Source organism: Pundamilia nyererei, unplaced genomic scaffold (genome assembly GCF_000239375.1).
Source record: "Pundamilia nyererei isolate P.nyererei 1_Seehausen unplaced genomic scaffold, PunNye1.0 scaffold00020, whole genome shotgun sequence".
Taxonomy (NCBI): Eukaryota; Metazoa; Chordata; class Actinopteri; order Cichliformes; family Cichlidae; genus Pundamilia; species Pundamilia nyererei.
The window spans coordinates 5201876-5224312 of record NW_005187421.1 but is presented as its reverse complement, the minus strand read 5'-3'; the positions used below and the strand labels follow the sequence as shown (position 1 = coordinate 5224312).

Below are 22437 nucleotides of genomic sequence, written 5' to 3'. Positions count from 1 at the left end.
AAGAAAACAATATGACATCACATACATTTTTTTCCCCAGAAATCAGAATAATTAATGTGGCTTTCGCTGCAGACTTTTTCCTTAGTTGCTCTGCTGCTCCACAGCAGAAGATAAAAGCATTTCTAATGTGTGAATCCTGCGAAGGTGGGTCTTTGAACCAAGTCCTGCTTTGTTCTCGCTTTGATCACGATCATTATCACACCCTCTTTGCCCGTTTTGCAGCAGCAGCGCGTCTCCGGTTGATTGCCTTGGTGGTGACACGCAGCTTCCGCATGCGTAGCTGCCGCAGCCTGAGCTGCAGGTCTTTGGGAAGTTTCCCTCCCTTCATCAAAAGCTCCTTCAGCCTCTCTTTGGGCATCTTAGTGAGGCGGAAATCACAGATTGTGGGGTAGTGGTCATACATGACCTGGCAGGTGCGGGAGGAGGGGAAGTAGCCCTCTGCGGTGGCCGTCACCCGATACTCGCCGGGGTTCAGCAACCGCCAGTAATCGCCATCGGCCACTGCAGAAAGGAAATACCAGAAGGTGGCATGAGGAAAAGTATCAGTGCAGTGGACTATCACAGTATACACAAACATCCAGAAAACCTTATTTTTTTCCTTTATTATAAAACATGCAAAAAGGGCCAACATTTTATCACGTTATCAGATTTCCACTTAACATCATGATAAAGAAATAATTAAAAATGTCCAGAATCTATTGACAGGCTATTGATGTTTAGTTGCTTCTGTTATTCTTACCACCAAAACTGATTCAATATCTGACGTGAAATAAAAATGTACCTGATCTAATGTGATGATTAATGTCATCGACTTTGATAACGGCGTCTGCTATTCCAGCCCCCGTATCCTTGTCGCGAACCACACCCTTAATACCACGATGCACCTAAAATAAACACAGCCTTTAAAAAAATAAAATAAAATGATAATCAAGCCGTTCATAAACTAAACCTATAAGTAATATACCTGCTCCATGTAAGTCAGCAGAGACTCCCTGTTGTTTTCCCACTCGATGGGAAGTTCGCTGGCGTGAGGAAATTTATCACAGGACAACTCCACAGTCACCTCGAAGCAGTTGGTGTGCAGATAGCTGAAGTCATTCATACCTGAAAGTAAAAAAGAAAAATATGACAAACTTTATTTATTCAATCCAAGTTATGTTTTGTGCTGAGGTTTTTCTGGTGTTGAGTTTATGTTTTTAAAGACATAGTCATGTTCAGCTAAATCAAACACATCTTTGGTCACCTGCTAGGAGAAACCCTAGTTTATCTGTTCTGACCCGAGAGGTTTCAGTCATATTTCAGCTCTGCTTTCAGAACAAAATGAAGCTAGTGAGGGTGATCTGCGCCTGTAAATCTTACTAGTAGGGATGGGTACCGGTATCCAGTGCCATGATGGCAACTAGCAAACACCGTTGTAGTTACATGCTGCTGTCTTCTTGTTTGATGACAGATACTCCCTTCACCCTAGCCAAAAAGGCTAAAATGACCAAAGAAAAAGTGGAAAACAGTTAAACATGAGAGGTTTTTGGACCAATTTTGTGTTCTCCATTCTTTAAACACCGGTTTGAGCACCGTTTAAGCACCGGCACCCTTTCAAAAGTACCGGTTTGGCACCGGTATCGGATAAAACCTAAACGATACCCATCCCTACTTACTAGGGACCTTGGAAAAAACTGTGACCTATTCTAATGTTTGTCAAACTACGTCTTTACTAATACATAGGTGTCAAAACCTGTCATTAAGGGTACAGAGGTTGTATAATATCGTCTTTATCAATTTAGTCTCCCCTATTTCGCCCAAAGCATCTTATTTACTTTTAAATAGGTGTGCATATGTATACCATCAGTTTCAGAGCAACCAGGTTTGTTAGCAAGCTGAAAAACACTTTTAATATTTTGACAGCAGCACTTTGTAATACAGCCCATGACAAAGGCCTTAATTCCTCTGTAAATAAATGAAAATTAAGTGCAGTTATATTTACCTACATATACTGAAAGTCGGGGTCTCGAACTCCAGACCTCGAGGGCCAGTGTCCTGCAGGTTTTAGATACCACCCTGGGTCAACACACACTAAATCAAATGAATCAAATCACCTGAATCAAATGATTAGTTCATTTGATTCATTACCTCAACAAGACATGTTGCGGAGGTTGTTTAGCCATTTAAATCAGCTGTGTTGGATCAAGGACACATCTAAAACCTGCAGGACACTGGCCCTCGAGGCCTGGAGTTCGAGAGCCCTGACTTAAAGGTAGGCGCACCAGATTAACAGGGTAACAAATCAGTTTTTCACAGGTAACAAAGAAATGATTATACTATTATTAAATTTAAGCAGACTGAAAGTAACCTAGTAATGCATAAGTAATTTTAGGTAGTGAAAAAGTTAGAGCTAAGGTCACATCTGTCTGCAGATTCTGATGGTATTAATTTTGTCTTGTAAGCTGATAAAGGAGATAAACAGAATAAAAATTAAATGTTAATTTAAGAAACAGAACAGAGATTTAAGCTTTAAATCTGACTTTAAAAACACTCGTTCTTACTTCCAGGCACATTGTGCCAGTCGGCTCCATTGATGATGTTGTTGTATCTCAGGAAGTCCTTGTTGTGGCACGGCCGGCGGTCATGGTTGGACATCACCTGTTTTATATTACGTGTAAAAGTACACTGTTCACTCACTTTCTTTAAGGTGTTTTGTAGTTTAAGAGCGTGGAAGGAGCAGTCACCTGATTGGTGCTGGCGTACACTACCGCCAACCAGCGGAAGAAGCTCTCATCAGCGGTGGGCGTGTGCTCACGAGGCGCCCAGTCCCGTGTCATGTCGTATGGGTAGGTGACCACCAGCTCTCCACCGTGGAGGTTGGCACCCAGAACAAATGGGATGTTCTGCATCCAGCTGATGACAGCTCGGGTCTCTGACGCCACCTGATGTTAAAGGTGGCGAGTTTGTTAAAACTTGCAATCAGGGTAAACTCGACTCTGTTTTAGGTGACATTTTAATGGCAGTAGATAGTGGACGGTATCCCCAGAAAACATGATGCTGTGGATATCTGTCCACCTTTTTAGCTGTTTTACAAGCTCTAGCTGTTGTTTGTTCCACAAGAAACAAAGAAGCATCAATTATAACCCTCCTGCAGCTCCTTTCTTCCTCTACCCACTAGATGCATTTGAATTAAGACATCCTTCAATGTGTTGTATTGAGATTAACTTTGGGATCGCAGGCAGGAGGAAAGAGGAGACAAGGAGGCACAAATTAGCCATAAGAAACATTTAGGTATGACTCATCACAATCTAAGAGTGAAACCTACAAAATTACAGGAAGAAAAACTGGAAGCTTATTAAAAGGACTTTGTCCTATTGTTAGAAAAACTAACTTTAAAATATCTGTTTTTATTTTAAAAAATTCCTTTTTCTTTCTATTTTCCAGTTTAATTTTTTAAATTACATTTTTAAAAATGTTTTTATTTGTTTAATGGTTTTTTAATTAATTAATTCATACTGAAAATCGTTATTTATCACCCAGACAGTCAGAGAATTTTAAAGTTAAAAATAAAATGTTAAATTTAGACATGTTTGGTTTGAACTATCCCTGCTTCTGAAAGCCTCCACATGACCCTGGTCTACGTGTACAGGTTGTTTTTACTGATGCCTTTTCTCAGGACTGAATCGATGTAAAAATACTATGACCTGTCACCCTCGTGTTTAAACCGTTAGGATTAAAACGCCATTAAAGTATCAAAGTTTTAAATCATTCTACAATAAAATATGAAATTGAGAGGCAGGAAAACAGGTGATGGAGATGTTTTTCGTGTGTGTGAAATGTATGTTTGTCACTCGTGTGTCTCACAAAAGCTTCTTCGGTGGTGTACTGTTCAGGGATGGGGAAATAGTGGTTGATGAGTTTGGACCGGTCTGTCTCCAGCTCGATGGCGGTCCACATCACTGAGTTGAGGTCAGCAAAGTTGTGGTTCATATCGATGCCTTCATAGCTGTAACGTCCCAGCGACCAGCCTGCCAGCTCTGAGCCCTGAACGTCAAAGAAAACAGGATTAACTCCTTTCAGTTCTGGTAATTTATTACTCTCATGTCTAGTGCTGACATTCAGAGCTGACAGGGGAGTTTCCTGCACCTTTTTAAAAGCCATCTCATATCCATCGGGGTTCATGGAGGGCAGAAGGTGGATGCGGGTCTCTTTGACCAGGTGCACTATGCGCTGGTCTCCCCGTTTATACTCCTGGCAGATGTACTGCATGAGATTTAGCAGGAGCTCTCGTCCCAGCACCTCGTTTCCATGCATCCCTGCAACATATCGGAACTCTGGTTCTCCTGCAGGGGGCGCCAAACACAGAGATGGGAAGGCTGGCTCATACCAGACTTTTACTTGTCATTTGGTTAATGCCTTTAAAGATTTAAACACAAATCTCATCAAAATCCTTTATGTGCAGTGGATATCATATGCAACAGCTTTTAATACACGTGCAGTTTGATGTTTTACATGCAGAGTTGCACAGATCAGTGGGCCACATACTGCACATTCAATGGCAGGTATCTCTGAAATGTCACATGTTATTCTGAGAAATGCTCATGAGGAGGACTCTGAGCTCACTTCACTGCTAACAACAAATACGGCACATAACACTCAGAAAGTTTTCAAACAGCGAGCTGTGCTGTAAGCAAATATATTTTAAATATGAAAATGGCTCTGAGGCTATTTAAAACACTTTAAAGCACAGATTTAAAGCTCACCCATCCATCCAACCTATAGAGAGATATATATATAGTATAATAGCAGCTGGATAGCGTATTGGTAAGACTACACGCCTCTGGAGTGGGACTTTCAAGTTAGACTCTCACCTGGGGCATCTGTATTCAGCAAGGGTACTAGGCTAGACCCCTCATGCTGCTCTCACAGCTAGAGATTGATGAGGTGCAGCACACATGCTATGGCAAGGGGGAGCCAGGATGACAGGTCGGGGGGGAGATATCATCACCCCTCCCAGTGTGGTGTTCTGGGATTATACCAGGGGACCAAGTATAAGATGAGTATGGGGGCAGATTTGCATTCAATTTCTTGTTCACACTATGTTTAAAGGTCATATTCTATAAATATGACCTCAGCTTCAACAAAGCCATCATGGCAAACGGCCTGCATTTGTATAGGACCCCAAAGCGCTTCACACTACATTCAGTCATTCACACACTGGCGATGGCAAGCTACATTGTAGCCACAGCTGCCCTGGGGCGCACTGACAGAGGCGAGGCTGCTGGACACTGGCGCCACCGGGCCCTCTGACCACCACCAGTAGGCAAACACGGGGTTAGTATCTTGCCCAAGGATATTTGGCATGCCGCCAGGAGGCAGCCTGGGATCGAACCACCAACCTTCAGATTAGTGGCTGACCTGCTCTGCCACCTGAGCTACAGCCACCCTTATCATCAACAGCACCGTAAAATAAATCAGAGAAAAGAACAATGAAGAAGATGTGGTTAACCAAACAAGAGCACAGATTTAAACCCAAACAGACCCCAACCTCCCCCGACTGACTTCAACATAACAACCTGAAGTGATTTTTTGGCGGGAAATACCCTACCTACCACTCTGCTGCCATGCGGGCTGAGTCGATGAGGCCAAAGAAAACATTTGTACACCTTAAAGCAAACGAGGGAGAACTCTGGACTGTTTATGTCTCACACAGTAGTGCACTGTATCTGAAGAAGGGCTGAAAGACACGGTCAGAACCAGTATACTGACCTGCTGACCTCTTAGTTTACTGTCTCATTAGGGGAGAAGCGGCATGGCAGCACAGCACCATGTTGAAGATTCAAGGTTTAGTTGAAGCTTTAGATTGGAGCTTTCTTATGAAACAGTGCCTGCCCAGATTAAACGGTAAATAAAACTGTAAATATTATAGACATCAATGAAAAGGCAAATTATGTTGAGGAATACTTTGACCTAGATGGAGCATGTACAAAGAGACAAAAGAACAGGCTCCATGATTAACGCCTGTGGAACTCCAGATGTCATAACAGCTGATCTGCAGGAGTATTTTCTAGTGATAGCTGAGAAAATCCTGAGTTTAAGATAAGATTTAAACCAGTAAAGAGCCAAAGCCCTGACTCTTCACAGTGTTCCAAGCTCTCAATAAGTAAATAATGATTGTGGCTTTGTGCCATGTTTCTAATTAGAAATAAGAAGTTCAGCTTCTGAGAAGTAAATTAAAAAACACCTGTGAGGAGGAGGTGGACGTCATGAACACGCACAGAGCACCACTGCCATCCTCAGGGAATTTAGGGTCTTCTGCTTTTTTGCGTTGCACAAGGATACTCTGACATCCAGACTAGAGGAGTCAGGGATTAAAACCGGAAACCTTCTAACTAGTAAGACTAGATTAAGCTTTGATTTGTGTTAAAAAAAACCCCAAATGATTTCACTGATGAGCTTTTCTTCCTAGAGTTAAGCTTCCCTCTCCTGCCGCTTTCACATTTCTCTGTAAGTCTCACCCAGCTCGTGTTTTCCTGGATTGTCGGAGATCTCCATGACATAAAGCTTCAGCCCCATATAGCTCTTCCCAATGCTGTAGATGCGCGTGATGTCAGGGCACTCCTCTTGTACTGACTTCATCAGCTGTTAAAACAAAACAAAACAAAAAAAACGTGTTTCACTGACACAGTATTTCAAAGGGCAACTGTTTTGTAGCCTCATTGGAAGTGTGTTAAGCTTAGATGATGCCCAGATAAAATTCAAGTGCATCATTTCAACCCATCTCAGCGGGAAACAAATGATATGTATAAAAATGTGGGGTAAATTATTTTACAAATGGATTATTAGAAATTAATTATCTGAAGGTTCCTCATTTAGTCTGAGTGTCTTTGAACCATCTGAAGTATTTATCCAACACTTCTTTTAGGAAATTGAAGTTAAAAAACTGCCAAAGAACGCATAAAATACACATACAAAGTAAGTTAGATGGCACAGAGAAACTTCTTGTCACTGAAGTGGAGTATAAACATTTCATACATCTACATCCCATAAATCAGCCATGTCAGACCTCTGGCTATGTTTGGGGAAGGTGGACCTGTGTTTGCTTTGGTTGTTTGTTTTCTGACCGTCAGATTCAGACAGCTCGTAGTGGCAGCACAGTTCATTCAACAGAATGAAACCTCTGTATATTTGCTTTTGGTCAGACCAAGCAGACCACACACACATTAAAATGTTCAGGATATAAAACAAACACCTTTCTCATCTCCTTATAGTTGTGGTGTCTGAAGTCCAGCTTGTCTTTGGACTCTGTGGGCTCTGTCTGCCATGGATAGATACTGTTTGGATCTGTAAAATGGGAAACGTGTGTCACTTTAATTAAATACTTATATCTATATGAATGTAAAAAAACTATTTCCAGCTAGTGGCCTCTCATACCTGGGAGTGCACAGCCCAACACCTCAGCTCTCAGGCAGATGTGCCCCTTCGTCCCATTCTGGTACCAGGACTGTGGGTTGATCCGAATATAGCGTGCCACTTTGGAAGTGTTGAAGAGGGCGAGGACGGGTGTCTCTGCATCTTGGTTTCCTTCAAATATCTGCGACACAAGGACACATTTAGGTTAACGACCTATAATACAAATACGATTTTTTTAGTAATAAAAATATAAAATTGTACTGTAAAAACTATTTTCATAACTGAATATGAGCACATTGCTCTATCACTGCAAACCGTGAATTTTAACTTCAGTTTGTGCACGCTTGTCATATTTTGATCTCCTCTGATTTTCACCACCTGAATTCAAAAGCCCCGTGGGGAAAAAAAGAAAGAAAGAAAAAGGTTGGACAAAGCACATCTGGCACATCGTGCCAGCTGTGGCTGAGTCACACATGCCAGACAGAGCAGGGGAAAGAACAACCCCCAACAAATCTGCACAGTTAAACCAGTTTTTGAGTTTTCAATAACTTTCAAACTTTCCTTTACAGGACTTTGTTGGAATGATGGTAACAGCTTGCGGGTAAATTAAACTCTAATGGCTTTTCCTTTTTTTTGTCCATGAAGTGGGTTCAAGCTTCTGTGGTGGGAGTAAGAATAACGCAAAATTATTCCACAAATACAAGAAAAACACCCCCCCCCAAAAAAAAAATAAAATCCCTAAAAGTCAAGTGATACATCAGTTTGCTCACATTATTTTGGCCTGTATTCTTTCATAAACATGCAAAAGGCTAACCCGTTACCTTTAACAGATAAACCCGAGACAAAGAACGGCCTCGTGACTCCTTTTATAACCAGCTTAGAAAGTGAAACGTATACACAGAGTAGAGGGAAGATCAGAGCTCGGGTGTTCACTCACAGCCTCTTCAGTCCCGTTCATACATGGCTTCCAGACCAGTGTGTCATTGCTGAACTGCACCTTGTAGGTATGCACAATGTCCCAGCTGTTTGTGAACAGAAAACACACATCTGGGTTGTAAATATGGCACATGTGATATGACACACACTTTTTAACTTAATCAAGACATTACCAGGTTTCTGAAAAAGAGCACAAACTGAAGACGGAGCAAAGCCTGCTTTTATGTGTCTTAAATTAAGTAACATTGAGTAACATCTCACAGTAGGCAGACTTTGGGAACACTATCTTGGACTTCAAAATGAAACAATACTTCCATTCTGTCCTGAAACCAGTTTCCCAGCAGGCTTACTGATTTCTAACCCACCAGCACTGACCTCCAGATGGAGTTGCGCCCCTGCAGGATGACACCAGTAAAGCGAGTCAGCCGTCGAGCGTCAACCTCCAGCCACTGCTTCTTATCTCTGTACTGAGCACACCAGGCCCCATCATAGATATCTCCATCCTCTATTCCAGACTGCCACACACAAGTGGAATGCACAGTGTTTATGATGCTTCTGCAAGTATAGCCTGAAGTGCAGCGGTGGATCTTTTTTTAAATTCTGCGCAGTCACCTGGATGTTGAGTCGACCCCTGTGGGGACCCAGGCCTCGGCGCTTGTAGGACGAAGCCCTCAGCTGTGTGTCTTTGACCTTCAGTGACTCGAGACCCAGTGGAGGACATTCTGAGACAACCAGCAGGGCTTTATCAGTCATTTCACTTAATTATGAATGAAATTACAGGAGAAGGGGTGAATTCGAAGAAGTGTGAGTTCGAAAGGTAGAAGTCTGATTTTTTTAGAACGTTATTAAAAGACAGAATATCTGTGAACTGTCATTTTCTGATAATTTAGTGCCATCAGACAGAACACACTGTTGGAAAAAAGGGTTTTCTTATTTACACTGAAGCACGTTAGATTATTTTAAAATGCAGATGTTCAAATCAAACTTCCAGGAACTTGTGGCTCAGTGCGCTTTGACGCCCTGCATCAATATGTGATTGTATAAAATATTCAGCCGCATGGATGCATTGCATTTAAACAAACATAACCGTGCCTTGTACATATTTTACTGAACACATGCACACACGTTTCTCGTGAATAAAAAGCTGAGAGTTGACCCCTCAAAAGCATTTTTCACGTTTTTTTTTAGCAGATTAGATAAAAAGGCAGATGCTTCCATACAAAAATCGCTTGTATGATGAATTTGGAAATGCTCATCATTATTGTTGACCTTTTTAGTGGGCAAATCTGAACCCCTCTGTACGAACGCTGAGCGGAAGCATAACTATTATTCTTTTATGTTTTTAAGATTTTCACTTGTTCAAGTGTCTTCAACCCTGATGGGTTTACAAATTAAGTCAAAGGCAGCAGGTAGAAAACAGAGAAAGCTGAAGCACTGAGGTTTCTGTAAACCTGTTCACGGGCTCTGCAGCCGTGAGTCCTCGGACAGACTCTCATTGTCTGCTGGGTTCAGCTCGGTTCAAAACGCCTCCTCCTCTTAGGAAGCTTTATTAGCTGCTAAAAAGCGTTGGGCCAGAATATAGAAGTAGCATAAATGAATGCTAAATGTTGATGGCATTTCCTGTAAAGACCCTTTCCCCCTTTTGCCTTGCACTCCTGTAGGATCTCCTTCGAGTTGCTTGTGAGTCAAAATGTGTCTTTGTTGCTGCTGACCACGGGAATCCTGCCAAACCACAAATTTATTCTCAAACTTCTGAAGCGGAGCCAAAGACAGCTGGCAAACTCACAACGATGCCCGGATTACACTCAGCTTTGACTACATTAAAGGAATCCACAACTGAGCTGATTAACTGTGTAAATAAATCCCACCAGGAGTTTTTCTAGAGGTAGAAGAGCATTATTGTGCGTCTTTCATTGTTCTCCAGCACTAAAGATTTCATCTTTCATTTAAAATGAATGAAGCCATAGAAGATGTTTTCCTGACCCTGAATCTGACCTCTGTGCTGGTTTCCCATTTTTCCCAGACTTGCTCTTTGCTCTTTGCTGCTTCCTGTTGTTCTAAAGTTCAAGTCAAGTCACACTCGTATTAACTTATGCATCATGCTGCTGATGAATGAAGGCATGAAAACACCTCCGCTAACAACCAGGAAGAGGCAATATTATAAGTTTGACACGTACTTATTCTCAACATGCAACATTTTCTGTCATATCACTCACTGCTAATCTCACCCCAGCACTGTCTGACAGGCCTGCATGGATTTTAACGAACATCGGCTCTGATTTGACATGACATGACAGCTTGCCTACTAAGCATTTATTTCTAGCCAGCCTCCACTGAGCTAACCTTCGATCATTCCCTCTGTACACACAAATTATGCAGACAGATGCACTATACACACACACGCTTACTCAGCTGGCACGATTTCCAGTCTAGTACACAAATATGAGATATGTACTGTATATACAAGGGAATATGCACACGGCAGAAACCAGACTGTGCATAATCACACTAGTAACTACAAAACACTTCTATTCTGTGATGTGTGTTAACTACAGGGACTAAGTTCGGCTCAATCATACATGAGGGACAAAAATCAAGAGACGCTAAGAGTAAAAGGAAGCTAGAGGAAGATAATAAAACTCTTCAAATTGAAGTGAAGGAGGAGGAAACTCATTGTATATGGTACAATACATCATCTCTTATCGTGTTCCCAATGTAAATAAAGAAGACTGGCAGAAGCAGAAAGGTGAAATCTGTGAGCAGTTCAGCAAAAGTCTGAGTCTGCACTTTCTTCTTTTTAAGGGCTTCAATGAATCAATTTTGCGTTTGTATCATGAATACCTGTGTTTTTAAAAGTAGCTGCAGGTGGATGGAAGCTGCTGCCAGGCTTTAGTTTGAGCTTGCACTGAACGAGTGTAACACACAGCAGTTATACATCAGGCTTTACATATACAGTATGCCTCCATTCAGCACTGCCTTGAGTTTGATTGTCACAATATTAAACCCATAAATGGCTCTTATCTGAGCTAGTTTAGGAAATAGTTTGGTTTGTGGCTGCCTGGTGTGAGTGTGACCTGACAGCTTGACCTCTTTCAAGCAGGAAAAAGCAACCAAACCTGTCTGATGGGCATACTGTATACTTTGGGGCTAACCCCTGATACATACGTGGGGCTGTTTCTGTGGCCACTGATTGGCTCACTCTTTTTTTGACCTGGGGTTTTGCTCTTTCAGCAGCATTTGGCTTCTTGCCGATGACTTTGGGTTTCTTCAGGACCGTTTTGGGCTTCTTTGCTACCTTAATGCCTCTGGTGGACCTCTTTGCTATAAAAAAGCAAACCATTTGATACACAACAGGGCATGCATTCCTCATACCACATCAATATGCAATATTTTAGACAGGACACTTTACAATGGAGCTTTGCTTTCAAGGAAAATAGCTATATTTCAATCTCTTGCAGAGAACTAGATGAGACTCTCATATATTTCTATTAATAATGAACTGGTCTGCTTATTTTAACACAGAAACGGGAAAAAGCCCTGCACAAACAATCAAATTTAAAAATTCAAAAACATTTAACTATGGAGACAAGGCCAGCTGTTTCTTGGTGCTGTCCATCATTTTTTCATGCTATAATAATAATGTATGGTTTAATTTTTGAGGGTGAGATGACTCTTGCCAAGAAAGCAAACAAGATGTTACTCCCTGTGCCCCAAGTCTGTGAGACAGTTAACATGCACTGTCCTTCTTGAATTAAATAACGAGCTCAATAAACAAACTAACAACCCCTGCAGTAGATGCTCTGGATATGCATCTGCTCGCTGTGCAGTGGAATATTCCTGCATTACCAACATTACATGTGACTGGTTTTAAGAAGAGTTGCCTTCTGTTTTCTGCTCTCAGGCATTGCACAGCACATCTGGTTTTCATCAGCGGAAACACACGGCTAAAATGTTTCACTGCACCGTCTGCAGAATGTGGAACATCCTCCCCCAGCCCTCGGACAATGACTCTCCGACCGCAGATATGAAAACACTGTCCTTTTACACTCCGAGTATCTACAAAACTGTGGCTTCAAGTTGTTGTTGAAAGTCTGTCGCTTCATCAGTGATTAATGCGACCATGATTAGAGTTGGTAGACAGTTTGTTGCATCTAACTTTCAAAGCAGAATTTACATTGAATTAAAGTTTTGGCTGCTTTGTTCTCTTTCAGTGTCACCATGATGCATTTACACTGAAACTGCTTTACCACATAGGCTTTTTGCTTAAGGGAAAAGTAATGACCAGTAAAACCAAAGGACAATCAGTGGAGTTCATTTGCTCTCATGTAAGCTTTTCCATGAAGGAGAACCCTTTGAATTTAACAATTTGTCATCAATTTGAGATTAAACAGCATTAAAGAAAATGAAAAACAGAAATAAATATCAGTTTGTGTCCACTCACCCAACTCTGGAGGACCTTCTTCTTCTCTTTCAGTTGTTTTACCAGCAGCTTCACTCAGACTTTCTGGAGCTGTGGTGGGTTTGCTTATTGACTTACGATACCTAGTTGTGAATCCTGCGGTGGGAACCTCAGTGGTATTGGGTTTCCCTGCAGAAAAAAGGCTCTCAGTTGAAGTTAGAGCTGTGTTTAAAGCCACAGTGGCTCTCCTTGAGGTTGTGCCATCTGCAGGTCTGCTTATAACAACAACAAATGAGCCACAGTTCAGATAAAAAAGCACAGTGATGAGCAGAAATCCTGCCATAGCAACTCTCCCCTGCAGAAAACCTTCTAACACGAACTTCTCATTCAACCTCTGTGACCAGCTGCTCTGCAACATCAAGTTCACAGCAATGCAAACAACTTCCTGTTGTATATATATATATAGAAGTTAAAAAAATAAACTTTAGTATGATGTGTTTTTGGCTAAATTAAATAAGACTTCAAAAAGCTGAAAATAAATTGAGCCTTAGTCTGTGTGGAATTCTTTTTTGTTGAAAAAAGTAGGATACAAATAAGTAATTGTTCATTGGTGTAAGAAACCACCACATCCTTCTTACATGCTGCCATTACAGGAAATAATAAAAGGCTCCAGAACCTTTAGAATAAATGACACTTTAATAATTTTCTGAAATGCTCTTGACTTGGTAAAATAATCAAAACAATTCTGGTGACAACAATCAGAGTGGAGGTGCGTTATACTTTTCACATTTGCGCTTTTATTTTGAAGGATTTACAAACCTTCCTTACCTCGCTGACTGACCAGTTGACCAGACATGCACCAGTTTATTCAGGGATTAAACGCAGAGGCAGAGAATTACCAAAACATCTTCCAGAACTCAGGGAGGCAGGAAATTAAATGTAGACCGAACTGCCTTTAAAAACTTCAGATGTTTTGTGAAGCTTTTTTTTTTCTCGCCTTTAAAATGTGGAAGATTTCTTGAATTACCGGTATGTCGCAATGATTCAAAAGCACTGGAAGGGATTATTTCTTTTGCACAGATGTCACATTTCACTGCTCTGGTTAAACAGTTTAATGGCACAGACAGACGGCGTTACACAGGACGTGTGCATCCAGACAGCAAATTCATATAAATGGGTATAAAAAACCCCGAAAAACAAACCAGAAGGAAAAAACAAAAAACACTTGACATATTACACCCCATTTCCAAATGATAACCAAATAGGTGGTATTTTATGGATCACTGAACAAAACTGTTTTCTGTCCAAGATCAGCAACGTTTGAGGAATTCAAAAATACTGGGTAACATTTTCTACATCTTATACTTTTTCTATTCTAAATGAGAGGAACCAACATGCAACCATGAACTATTTAACCAGATCTTACTGAAAAATGCAAACAAAAATATATTTACAAAAACAAACTTTTAAAATGAGTCGGCTCAAGTATCTGCACTCTCACTGTGGACCTCTCTCCTCCTGCTGAAGCGCTCTTACATAAAAGTTGGAAATGCTTGCATGTTGAACAACAGAATCTTATTTATTGAACAGCCGGTGGAAAATGTGCAGAATTCTTTTCTTTAGGATTTCACTGAGTACAGTTCGAGAATTTGTGACAATCACGTTTCCTTCACATTTGTAATAATTTCTGTGGAAAACTGTTAATGAAAACAACAACAGCGGGTGGCCTACAAATTATTAAATACCATCGCTGTTCATCAAATTGCTTTCTAAGACACATGAAATGAAAACTTTATTTGTAAAAAATATGCAACAAACCTAAGAAGCTGAGTTAAATAAGACTCTGCTGTGCAAACACCCCAAACTGCCGTAGCTGTCAACATTCACATGTATATTTTTTTTAATGATACAAAAACTTCTTAAAATCCTGCTCAGTCTTTGCATTTTAGTCACTACTGTGTTCCCATTAATTTAAACCTCTGAACCACCTGAATCTGAGAAGGATTTATTAGGGCTGCAGAAGGTTAAATAAATCAAAGTGGGCGGAGCCGTGTCCAGACTGAGGAGAGCATCAGTCTCTTCTCCTGAGGGTGTTTTTTTTTTTTTAAGGTTTCCAGAGCTTCAGCAGGCCATCCTCACTGTAGGTGGAGATGAGGTTCTGGTGGGGGTGGTGAGCGATGCCGATAACATCCTTCTCGTGGACCTGGAGATGGGAGATGTAAGATGTGATCAAGATACACCAAAAACATCAAGAGTGAAACAGAGTAGAGCTTCTTCCAGTCTGAAGTGATGGATTCACACAAAAATTATCCATTATTTTGCTAAATAATTTCAGCTACTGTGTGTAAAATGGAAACACATCAGCAGTGACCAGTACAACACCTACATGTATATAGTTTTATATGGAAGACAAGGCAGTTACACATCCCCCCCCTTCAACACTGACTTCAAAACTTCAGCGATAAGAACTTGGGGGAGGAACAAAGGACAGAATATGGTGTGGTATTTTTGGAAACTCTGATCCTGAGTGCCGTAACGTACCGTCAGTGTTCTCTCCAGCTTGCCGGTGACTGTGCTGAAGCAGTAGAGCACAAAGTCTTCACCCACGCAGTAGATCCACTCGCCGCGGGGCGACAGAGTGCAGCACACAAAGTCACCACCTTCCCTCTTACCGGAGCTGAAACTCCTCACGATCTGCACAAGAAAACAGCTTATTACCTAAAACTCCGGGTTTAGAAGAAAATCCCAAACAACTGTTAGTGATGTGGCGACATTAACTGACCTGTCCCTGCATGTTCATGATGACCACTGTGTTGGAGCGGTTGCACACGACAAAGTGCTCCGGGTTCTTGGGCAGCAGGATGACGTTATTGACTGTGATATCAGTGCCGGCTGACGTTCCCAGAGGCTTGAAGGTGCTGGTGCACTCAGTGGTCTTCACGTTCCAGACCTGAAGCACGTTGAAGATGAGTGGGAAAGCAAGAAGCATTATGAGAAAGAAGTGGATGAATGGGGTTATTTTTAAATCAGCCGCTTCTCTTACCTTTACTGTACCATCAGATGAAGCGCTGATGATGTGATGGCCGTCCGGAGTGAATGCGACCTCGTTGACAAACGAGGAGTGACCGCGGAACTCCTTTAGAGTTTTACCTGACTTAAGTCCATGGATTCTTATGAAAAACAACAACAAACAAATAGGGATGACGTCGACATAATAATTTAAGAAGGTTTACTGAAGAGCACAGTAGTTTTAATGAAGAATGAAAGAACAGTAGTCTATTCCGCCTTGTTAAATTCCTGTGATTCTGCTGACTTCGCACTATATTTACTCATGCTGATAAAATACAGATGCTAAGATTGGATGCCACTGTTTGTGTGTTGCTGGTAAACATCTGGGACATTAATAGAAACAAAAGTACCTATGCTATTGTTTTAAATCAACACTACATTAATGTTACAGAGGAGCAGAACTATTTCTTGCCCAGATCCAACATTAATGTTATCATTTATTAGTCGCTATAGCCGGCAATGCTACCATAATCATAATGTACGTAATTACATGGCTAATGTTAACGTGTGTGCCAGTCAGGTAAACATTCTAACTGTCTTGGAGCTAGAGCAGGGCGATATGATCAAAAATATTTATCACGATATACATTTGAAAATTTGCGATAACGATATACAGTAACTGACAATATAATTGACACTAGACAAATACTTTACAACTCCACAACTTTATTAGTGCAAAAACCCCCATCAATGTATTTTCACTTAAACAAGCAGCTGTTTTTTTATGTGCATTAAAGTTATATAAAAATGTAACAGCGCAAATTCCTTGCTGACAGTTTGCCAAAAGGCATTTCCAGTGGGATACAAACCAATTCTGGTTCATCTGTTTCATTTAACGATCCACTTTCGCTCTTTTCATTCTGCGTCGCCACCATGTACGTATGTAAACATAGGCACTGCGCATGCGCGTTTTACCCATATTCTATCGCGATATGTCATTTTCCTATCGTTGCCCAAAATGACACCGGTATTACCGTGAACGGTATGATATAGCCCAGGCCTACTTGGAGCTTTATTGAGCTCTTGAAATTCCTTGTTATTACTGGTTGGTTGTTTGTTGCTACTGTTCATGTGTTCAGCTGCTAGTCGGGGGAGGGGCTTTAGTAAATCATGTTCAGAGGAGCTACCACTGCTGATTTACTGACACAAAAATGCAGCTGTTTTTGTTTTTTAATGTAAGTGTATTTAATACTTCAAGACACAATTAGTATGGTCTTTTGTTGCCAATGGTAACAGTATTGTTAGCATCTAGGCACCAGCTGTTGTTAGATAAGAGAACTTCAAACAGTAGCAGCCACTCGTACACTCACACAGAGTGTACAGCAAAGAGAGAGCCTGAGTGGAGCTAAAAACTACGGTTCTTCTTAAACAACCAAAATCATCACGATAAAAAGCCAACTGAACTTTGGGAAAAAGTGATCTTTTCACCTGCTCCCATCCACCTCCTACATGCTTGAACACAACCAGACCACACTCATGATCCCATAGCCTGCTTTGAAGTTTGGTCATCATGGACATCAGCACTAAGATCATTCACTTTGTGACAATTAAACAACCTTGCACGTCCTTAGTATGAGCTTTAGATTTTGAGAAATAATAGTGGCAGCCATAACCACTGTATTATCTTTATTTCACACCACAGTCGCAGTGAGAAACTAGAAGTGAGTGCATGATTGAGTTTGGTAAACACATTGTGCATATGGGGGAAAACACCACTAGAAAAACACCACCCTAATGGCTGCACAGCCTCCTCTGCTGCTGGTAAGGACAAACAGTCAGATAGTAGTTTACCTGATGGTCTGATCAAAGGAGGCACTGAGGAGCTGGCTGCTGTCCTTGCAGAAGCTGACACATGTTACTCCTTTGCTGTGGGCACGCTCGAACCTCCTCAAACACTGACCGCTCTGGATCTTCCAAACCTACACAGACACATACAGTTTGTTCTCGTGTTTTAGTAAAACAGAAAACACACGAGTGAAAGAAACTGAGGTTTTCAGTTTTCTGAGAGCTTTCATGTGTAATAATTAAAATGTCTTCTTGGTTTTTATAATTTTATACCAATAGATGTGGTTATATAGCTAGAAATGGGCTGCAAGTGCAGAATTGGTGAATGAAACACAGAAGGACAATGACAGAAACTGAAGTACAGCTGGTCCTCTATACCTTAACCTTCCCATCCTGGGCTCCAGTGGCCAACATCTCTGTGTCCCGACTGAAGCCCATACACAACACAGCGTCATCCATCATCATGAAGTTATCCTGAGCCTGGTATTTCAGATCCTGCAAACACAAAAGATATATAATAATTAAAAATAACTGGCATAAACAGAGTGACATTTAAGCAGAAACTAAATCTGCCTTTCTTTTCCTTTCAACCCACCTTCCTGATTTTGCCAGTTGTGAAGTTCCAGACTTCGATGAAACCGTCCACAGAGCCAGTGACCAGATACTGACCATCAGGGGAGAATCGGGAACACTCCACGTGAGATTTCTGTCCAAACTGCACAGGGAGGAAAAACAAGTCACGTCAGAACAAGTTTAAGTCATGAACTTGAAGAAATGGCAGTAAGGCCTGGTCACAGTGAAGAAGCTGACTAATACAAATTGCCATTTTGGGATAGTGTGGGTACCTTGATGTGTCTGCTGAGCTGCGTGGGAAAGCGTTCCTCTTCTACATCTTTAACGGCAGCTTTACCTCTGAACAAGTCAATGGTCATACCAGGAGGCAGGAGACCCTGATGCTGCTGCCACTTCAGAGCCTACAGAAGGAAAAAGATGACGGGAGACGACATAAGCATTTGCATTTTATCTGAACTGAGGAACAAATTTTATTTATATAGCACCAAATCACAACAAGGTGCTTTATCCGGTTGTTAAGTCTGACGTCACTAGCCGTGTCTGGGTCTAAACTCCGCTGCAGGTCCATATATCAAACGATCACTATGGCATTACTGAGAGTTGAAAAACTGTCTAAAGTCTTTCATCTTTAATAAAATGATCAGCGTTCTGCTCTACCAGGTGTAACAATTGAGTTTAACATCCAGGCATCCATGAAAACGGAATTTATGACATTTAACGGAGTTAGAAGTTAGCAGGAAGTTAGCTCGCTAGCTTCTATCTACTCGATAAAAGTTAACGTGAGTGTTCTCGGTCAGGAACAAATGTAATCGCATGGCAGGATGCTGTAAAAGGACCAAACTTCAGCCAGGAGAACAACTGAGATAATCCATCCACAATACGAGGTTAGTCATTCATATACTGCTGCATGGGCTGGGCTGTAGTTACATCCTAAGGTTTTAAAAACTGAGCTTAAATAAATGATTAGTGGTAATAAAAGCCGAGGGAGGTCAACAGTGATCACTGACTGTTTTAGGAGCTTTTTGAGATCAAATATAAGAAAATACATAACATTAAACATGTTAACAACACAAAAGCCATATTAAACGCAGACTACTTTAGACCCGGAAGTAGGATTCATCGCGTCATCACTGAACAACCGAATAGTGTGTAGTTAAGACAATACAATAACAAGGAGTCGATATTATGCATGCAGAATTATAATCAAGGACAACTCTGCTTGTACATTCCTATTTTTTTTTGTAAAATTAAGAGGCAAATGAGTTTCACAAACTAGTACAACACCTGCAAATTTGCAGGTCACATACCTGTCCCAGCAGAGCCATGAGACGAGAGGGAGGCACCACGCTGACCTCTCCTGCCAGCGCCTGAGCGATGGCCGCCCGACGCTTCTCCTTACTGCTGCCATCTGGGTAGGCCTGGATAGAATTTCAACAATGCGTAAGAAAGAAACATGCGCATCTATTAAAAATGTACAGCACATTTTAATCTGATGTTCTTTCTGATTTAAAACCTTATTTTTCCAGATTTAAAAAGCCGAGGGAAAAAAAACGAGGGAAAAAAAAAAAAAAAACTCAGGAAAAAATGGAAAAAATAAATAAGAGTCACTTTAAGCAATTTATCTCACCTCTCTGGGATCAAAGTAGGAGCGAGCCAGCAGGTTCTCCAAGTGGATGTATCTCTCTGGCTGGGTCTGTTTCAGCATGATCATGGGGTCGGTCTGTCTGAGCAGTGAACGAGCTGCACCCAGCTCTCTCAGTTCAATCAGCTCTAACACGACCTGGTGAGGGAATCAACACAAAGGCCCAACTTAAACAAACAAAAAGATCTACTATGCTTACACTGGGAGATTTGCTATGATACAAATGCTTAGAAAAGAAAACATCTGGATAAAGATAGTATTACAAGAAACACCTGAAAAAAACCCTTTCTGACCAGAAACCATTAGAAATAAAGCTGGAGGACTTAGCCAAGCTTTGGACACCATCCAAAATGGTGTGAAAGCCCAGTTCAATGTACTATCATCATCATCATCATCATCATCAATCTATAACTCTCTAAATCTAATATTCACACTTTACTGTCAACACTTCTCATTGTATACAAACAAGCCCTCACCCCCCGTATAATCCCAGATGATGATAAGATGCCAGCGTCTTCTGGACCTGTCAATCAAAACTTTATCCAGACCATACCTGTTCGTAAAGGTCTATCAAGGTCTTGTCTGGCAGCTTGAGGGACTGGATGGCTTGTAGAACAGTGTCCCAGTGGCCGCTGTTGATGTCTGCCACGAAGCTCTCTATACTGTCCACTGTGTTCAGAGACACTGTCGTCTCCTCCTGCAGAGTGGCTAGTGTCCGGTGCAGATTGTTCTCTTTTAAGTACTGCATAATCAGACGGACCACGCTGTGAAAATAGACAAACAACGTGAGACAGAAGACAGCTCAGCTCAGGTAAAACAAGCTCAGGATTTGGTGGTCAGAAACGTTCCTGATGATACCCTACACTTTGAGGTATAGTGAATTCAAATTCAGAATTTTCATGTCACAAGGTGGCACTCTTTTTACCTGGTTAGGTTCTCATAGTAACTTATACCAAACATATACTAGGGGTGGGGGGAAAAAAAATCAATACTGTGTAGTATCGTGATATTTTGTTTGCTAATAATGTATCGACACAGGGACAGCAGAAATCGATATTTTATTACAAAAAAGGTTTTTGTGCTCTGACTTCAGAGCAGGTTGATCCTTTTTCTGAGCAACAATCCTGACATTCCTTCACTGTCCAAATGTGTTTAACTTTTTTTTGGCAGCAATAAACATGACAGTTTACTTATTTTAATTTAAGACATGTTTTATTTTAATTAAGTTTAAAACTTTTTTATTTAATGTAAAATTATATTTTGTTTTAATTTACTTTCAAATTCTTCAGTTGCTGAAGGGGCTGCATAGTTTTCATAAATTGCATAGTTCAGAATAGCTATAATTGTACCAGATGGTTGCATTCAGTTAAGTTGGACTAGACTGTAATACAAACCGTTCAGTTTGTCAACAATAAAACTGACTGAAATGAGAGAAAGACTGAGTGTGAGACTTTGATATTAGATAAAATGAATATTGATAACGTTTACCTTTATGTACAGAATCTGAATATCGCAAAATATTTTAAAAAATTGCAATAATATCGTATTGTGCATTAAGTATTGTGATAATATCGTATCGTGGGATGTATGGTGATTCCCACCTCTAACATATACCATTATCTGCATTTTATATTCACTAAGTCTTCAGTACGCTCTAAGAGTGAAATAGATTCTCTGGTGTGGGAATAAGTGTTTGTGCCTTACTAACACCACGGTGCATTAATGTGGCACATAATCACTGGGACTGAAATACATTTAGACTTTGATGCAGAAAATAAATGCTTTTATGCTTGACTCTTATCTGCTGCAATGTCTGATTATACTGACACAAATGCAGCCAATCTAAGAAGATAGATAAGAAAAACATGAGTAGGCTATTTATTGGCTATTCATCATGGAGAAGATTAAATCCGTTGAAATAATTCACTTTAATCTGGGAACAAACTAAAGTGATTTCTCTTTCATTAGTATAGGAAAATGCCAGTACTGCATGCACTGAAAGTCCAGCACACATTTTAGAATTGAGAGAACTAATAACTTCTAAACTCAAACTATGTTCTAGATCATCATCACCATCAGCACCACCAAGGGCGTGCCAGGGGGGCAAAATCTGCTGTCCTCCCCAGAGGCCCCTTTAGCAAGACTGTCCTATGTTGGTAATACATTTTAATAAACTTTGATGGCTGGATAAAACTGTTTTGAATAAATGTGTTGCCAAGAGATTATTTTGTTTTGCACCAGTAAATAGTTGATTGTGAAACACATGGAAATATCTGTGTGGTGTTTAAAATGTCAAAAGTCTTATTTATTTATAGGTATTTGATCCATATCAGGTTGCAGAAAAGCTAGTTCATCTCAGGGCCAACATAGAGACAGGCAAACAGTTCACACTCATACATGATCTAATACTCATTTGTCTTTCCTCAACAAGTTTTCTCTTAAAGTGAACTCTATTCTGGGAGAGGAATCTTAAGCTGCTCCTGCTCAGCTCTGCTGAGAAACATTAAAGAGTTGGGACGTTCCAGTTAGTCAATCAATCAATTAAAACAGGTTATTATGGAATTCAAAGTCATGTAATTCTTTTCTTTCTCACCATATTTTTCAAGTATATAAATATATTTGACACACACACACACACACA

At 40.7% G+C, this 22437-nt stretch overlaps 2 protein-coding genes across 3 annotated transcripts in view; both read right to left on the bottom strand.

The window, feature by feature from the left end:
- Nucleotides 1-21: 21 nt before the first annotated feature.
- cpxm1b (carboxypeptidase X (M14 family), member 1b) lies at nt 22-13138 on the bottom strand. 2 transcript variants are annotated; one of them, XM_005726581.2, is made up of 15 exons: nt 12770-13138; nt 11494-11649; nt 8941-9050; nt 8704-8843; nt 8330-8414; nt 7414-7573; nt 7232-7323; nt 6498-6621; nt 4126-4322; nt 3844-4023; nt 2724-2921; nt 2541-2637; nt 965-1104; nt 782-884; nt 22-501 (listed from the first exon to the last, which is right to left on the bottom strand). In XM_005726581.2, the coding sequence occupies exons 1-15, from the start codon at nt 13068-13070 to the stop codon at nt 197-199; spliced, it is 2388 nt and encodes a 795-aa protein (XP_005726638.1). In that variant the 5' UTR covers nt 13071-13138; the 3' UTR covers nt 22-196. The 2 variants fall into 2 exon arrangements, with proteins under 2 accessions (XP_005726638.1, XP_005726639.1); XM_005726582.2 differs by lacking the exon at nt 11494-11649.
- A 366-nt stretch (nt 13139-13504) lies between these two features.
- The window catches only part of smu1a (SMU1 DNA replication regulator and spliceosomal factor a), an 11094-nt gene continuing 2161 nt past the window's right edge, over nt 13505-22437 (bottom strand). Inside the window, exons 2-12 of the mRNA XM_005726577.1 lie at nt 20350-20560; nt 19782-19934; nt 19462-19572; nt 18427-18555; nt 18177-18296; nt 17960-18076; nt 17588-17715; nt 15771-15897; nt 15510-15677; nt 15269-15421; nt 13505-14930 (exon numbers count right to left, since the gene is read on the bottom strand). Coding sequence (XP_005726634.1) covers nt 14832-14930; nt 15269-15421; nt 15510-15677; nt 15771-15897; nt 17588-17715; nt 17960-18076; nt 18177-18296; nt 18427-18555; nt 19462-19572; nt 19782-19934; nt 20350-20560 — 1516 coding nt within the window. The 3' untranslated portion in view covers nt 13505-14831. The remainder of the gene's footprint in view (nt 14931-15268; nt 15422-15509; nt 15678-15770; nt 15898-17587; nt 17716-17959; nt 18077-18176; nt 18297-18426; nt 18556-19461; nt 19573-19781; nt 19935-20349; nt 20561-22437) is intronic.

Coding starts and splice junctions, on each gene's coding strand:
- cpxm1b (XM_005726581.2), bottom strand. CDS start 13,070: ATGGCAGGATTTCTGCTCATCACTGTGCTTTTTTATCTGAACTGTGGC. Junction 2,922..3,843: donor ACACCACCGAAGAAGCTTTT/GTGAGACACACG, acceptor CTTTAACATCAG/GTGGCGTCAGAGACCCGAGC. Junction 1,105..2,540: donor CTGGCACAATGTGCCTGGAA/GTAAGAACGAGT, acceptor TTTTACTTTCAG/GTATGAATGACTTCAGCTAT.